Raw genomic sequence first — 4,164 nt, forward strand, 5'->3', positions numbered from 1 at the left:
CCCAGGTTCGGAGCTGGGATCCGAACCCCTCCAGACAACTAGGACTTCGACCCCCGACTGCGGAATACAGTAAGAGGGGGCGGAGCATGCGGACAGGAAGCCGTCTCTGCCCACAACCAAGATGACTGCGAGGGGGACGGAAGTTTCCCCACTTCGGGCTTCCAAGGACTCTCTTTCTCTTCTGGAGGGCTCGCTCTCGATGGTAGCGTGTCGAGGGCCGGGTTGGAGGCGCATTCTCCGGGCTCGAAGGGAACCAGCTCTCAGGCACAAGCCAGGAGGGGATTCGGCTGTGGGGGAGGGGGACTGACATGTCGCTCGAAGACCCTTTTTTTGTAGTCCGAGGGTGAGTGACAGTGCTGGAGGAGGGCGGAAGGTCATCAATCCCTTGCCAGCCAGTACATGGTCAGAGCTTGTCAGACGGTCAGGGGTGCACGGGTCGCCCCGTGGTCGAGTGGGAGGATACGCAAGGGGATATGGAGTTCTTTTGAACTCCCCATTTCCTTTGGGGGCGGGCGAGAGAGCGGTCTGCCCACAGCCGCTCCCACTGTGTCCTTGCCCGCAGCGAGGTGCAGAAGGCGGTGAACACCGCTCGCGGGCTGCACCAGCGCTGGTGTGAGCTCCTGCAGGATGGCGCAGCGGTGGGACGCGAGGAGTTGGACTGGACGACCAATGAACTGCGGAATGGCCTGCGCAGCATTGAGTGGGACCTCGAAGACCTGGAAGAGACCATCGATATCCTGGGGGTTTAGAGGGGTGGCATGGGAGAACCCATTGCTGTAGCAGGGGCGCACGGAGCCAACTCCTGGGGAGACTTAAAGAGTGAGAACCCAGTGTGTCTAGCTCTGGCCTTGATCCTTGACTCAGCCCACGCATAGTGGAAGCCAACCCAGGTAAGTTCAAGCTCCCAGCAGGGGACTTGCAGGAGAGAAAGGTGTTCGTGGAGCGTATGAGGGAGGCTGTTCAGGTGAGGAGAGGTCCTGATGGGGTGAGTTTGGGGAGGTTAGGATGTCTATACTAGCTAATGCTGCCCTCACCCCCAGGAAATGAAGGACCACATGGTCAGCCCAGCAGCCCTAGTCTTCATGAAGAGGAATAACAGAGAGGTAATGCATCCAGGTTCAACATACATCTCCAAGTCTGTTCTGGGGACAGGCTGCTTTGAGTGCCAGCCTGACCTGTGTATCTGCCTGCCTTCTGTGTGTGTACACCAGTCCCTGCTGCGTTAGTGCTCATCCTCTGTGTCGTTCTCCCGCCATCTACCTGGGTGTGTGCGCCTGAGCACTCCTTATCTGCAGGTTCCACATCCTTAGATTCAACCCATCAAGAATCAAAAACATTTGGAAGAAAAAAAATGTGTCTGTACTGAATATGTGCCTGCTTTTTTCTTGTATTTCTTAATACAGTAAAACAAATATATATTATCTACATTTTGTTAGGTATTACAAGTCAGCTAGAAATGATTTAAAGTCTATGGGAAGATATGCATCAGTTCTATATGAATATGATGCCATTTTATGTAATGAACTTAAACGTCTCAGATTTTGGTATCCGTGGGGGTCCTGGAACCTGTCGCATGAGGATATCAAGGAACAACCATGTTTCAGTGTGCACTTCTCTTAAGTATGGTGGCATTTTTTGCAGGAGAGGGCCTGTATACATATGTCCTTTCTGCCAACATGCCAATTGCTGTGTGCTGCTCTTTCTAGGACATATGCCTATGTGTTTTTCTCTTTGCACCTGCCCATTGGGGTGTGTGCACTTGACCTCTGAGTGCATCTCCATCTTCCCTCCATTTATACACTACTTCCCTCTCTGTGTTCTCATTCTTGCTGCTGCTTGTCCACCCCCCCCCCACCCCCTTGGTACCAGGGATTGAACCCAGGGATGCTTAACCACTGAGCCACTTCCCCAGCCTTTTTTGATACTTTATTTTGAGACAGGGCCACACTATGTTGCCTATGGCCTTGCTCAGTTGCCGAGGCTGACTTTGAACTTGCGGTCCTCCTGCCTCACACCTATCTACCTTTTCCCTGTGCGTTGCCTGTCCATCCTTTGCTCACTGAGAAATACCAGTCTTTCGTCCCCTCCCAGGCCCACAAGGGATCTGGGAGGATATGGGTCTGAGGCCCACATCAGTTTGGCATTCTGAAGCAGCACCCACATGCCCTTCCAGATGTGCTGCCTTGGAGATTAAAATCCAAACTCTGAAATACATCTGTTGATGGATTAATAACAGGTGTTCTGTTAAGGAAACACTTAGTGGCCAGGAGATGTAGCTCAATGTTAGTGTGCCTTCCTTGCATGCACAAGTCCCTGGGTTGAATACCCAGGACAGGGGGGAAAAATACCCACGCAGGGCAGGCTGTACCCTGAGCTAAATGCATTTCAGTTAAAAAAGGAAAAAAAGAGGAGCTGTGGGTGTAGCTAAGGGTTAGAATTTATACTTAGCATGCGTGAGGCCGAGTTCAATCCCAGGCACCAAAAAACAAAAAGCGACAAAATAGAAGTGTTGATGGTATGTGTCTGCACCCAATCCTGGGAGGCAGGAACTGAGGAACAGGGAGGAAATGGGGAGGAAGAGCCACTGGGCCATCTTCTGTAAGTGATGGGAACCAGATTCAAATCCAGGCTGTCTCCATTGACTGTCTCCTCCCAGCATTATGAAATAATTAAAGGATAATAAGAAAAGGCAAATTTATTAACACTGTGTATAGGGCACAAACATGCAACTGGCCTGCTCTGCATGCGTGTCCCTTCCTATGTACCTGCAGGTGCTGGCAGGCAAGCCAGTTGCTCAGAAGTCACACAGTGACCTGCTGGATGCCAGTGTGGTCTCAGCCACCTCACGCTACATCGAGCAGCAGCAAGCCACCCAGCAGGTTTGTTTGCGTGGCAGAGGGCCCTGGGGTCCTCTGGACCAGGTGGGGGTCCCTGCTCACAGCAGCTAACCCCTCCACTCTGCAGCTGATCATGGACCAACAGGACCAACAGCTGGAAATGGTGTCTGGGAGCATCCGGGTTCTGAAACACATGTCAGGCCGTGTCGGGGAGGAGTTGGATGAACAGGGCATGTAAGGCCAGGACCCAGGGGGCAAGCTGGGTTCCCTGGTGTGCACAGGCCCTCTTGGGACTGATGCCATATTGATCTTGGCAGCATGCTGGATGCCTTTGCTCATGAGATGGACCACACCCAGTCCCGAATGGACAGGGTACTCAGGAAGATGGCCAAAGTGTCTCACATGACCAGTGGTAAGTGCCCTCAGAAGGGGAAGGGTGGTTCCCCTTACCTTAACCTGTGACCTCTGACCCTTTTGTCCCCAGACCGCAGACAGTGGTGTGCCATTGCCGTGCTGCTAGGAGTGCTTCTCCTGGTTCTCACGCTGCTCTTCTCCCTCTGACCTTGGCTTTCCTCCCTGGTTCCCTCGGAGCCATCGAGCCCTTTTGAGCTGGCCCTGCCCCCGGGAGGAGGGTGTGGAACCTGGGGAGCGCTCATCCAGAGCCAGTGGAACTGTCAGGCCGTGGGCTGGAGCCTCACCCCCTGTCCTGTCTCAAGTGCACTTAGGGAGTGGTGGAGGCGGGAATCCTGACTCGCTCCACCCCACTTCTGGTGCCCAACGCCACTCGCCCCTGTGCCTTCTACACATGCCAACTTGGAAATAAAACCCCAGCTTTTTATACAAGTTTGTGTCATCCAGCGTGTTGACTATAAGCTTAAGACTGATCCCTGACGAGACTCTTGCTTTTTTTTTTTTTCCATTTTATTTGCACTTACTTTATGAATTTATTCTGTGCAGTAAGTTTTTGTTTCTTCTGTGCAACCTCCTCTTCTAGTTTAGGAACGATCTGTTCCTTCTCAGTGAGTCTCATCGCCATGTGGCAGGTGAGGTCAGACACGGGTTAATCTTCCATGAGCTCTGTAAGGCACGGTGCATCTGGGGTGCCTCTTTCACCTGTGTTCAGTGACCAGCCAGTGTACATGTGAGCCCTTCAGTTCAGCATCACTCTACATTTTAGAACATGGGCAGCAAAAAACTCAATACTCTGGATCACCAACCCTGAGTCCAGCCCCATGGTCCTGCCTGGGCTTACCTCCTAATTCCACCAGAACGGCACACATTGTTTCTTTAAAATGACATAAACCAAGTATTTGGTTGCTTTTCAGAT

At 52.3% G+C, this 4,164-nt stretch overlaps 1 protein-coding gene across 2 annotated transcripts; it reads left to right on the forward strand.

Moving 5' to 3' along the window:
- Window positions 1–209: 209 nt before the first annotated feature.
- Stx10 (syntaxin 10) lies at window positions 210–3,692 on the forward strand. 2 transcript variants are annotated; one of them, XM_047532030.1, is made up of 8 exons: window positions 210–343; window positions 563–732; window positions 870–964; window positions 1,041–1,103; window positions 2,772–2,879; window positions 2,965–3,071; window positions 3,155–3,249; window positions 3,322–3,692. In XM_047532030.1, exons 1-8 carry the CDS (start codon window positions 309–311, stop codon window positions 3,396–3,398), a joined length of 750 nt encoding a protein of 249 aa, XP_047387986.1. In that variant the 5' UTR covers window positions 210–308; the 3' UTR covers window positions 3,399–3,692. The 2 variants fall into 2 exon arrangements, with proteins under 2 accessions (XP_047387986.1, XP_047387987.1); XM_047532031.1 differs by lacking the exon at window positions 3,322–3,692 and having other exon boundaries at window positions 2,965–3,067; window positions 3,155–3,243.
- The last annotated feature ends 472 nt before the right edge of the window (window positions 3,693–4,164 follow it).

Source organism: Sciurus carolinensis, chromosome 17 (assembly GCF_902686445.1).
Source record: "Sciurus carolinensis chromosome 17, mSciCar1.2, whole genome shotgun sequence".
In the NCBI taxonomy this organism is placed as follows: Eukaryota; Metazoa; Chordata; class Mammalia; order Rodentia; family Sciuridae; genus Sciurus; species Sciurus carolinensis.

Excerpts from the sequence above, each read along its gene's own strand:
- Stx10 (XM_047532030.1), top strand. The coding sequence starts at position 309 with ATGTCGCTCGAAGACCCTTTTTTTGTAGTCCGAGG. Across the intron at positions 965-1,040 it reads GTATGAGGGAGGCTGTTCAG|GAAATGAAGGACCACATGGT; the intron begins GTGAGGAGAGGT and ends CCTCACCCCCAG. Across the intron at positions 3,250-3,321 it reads AGTGTCTCACATGACCAGTG|ACCGCAGACAGTGGTGTGCC; the intron begins GTAAGTGCCCTC and ends TTTTGTCCCCAG.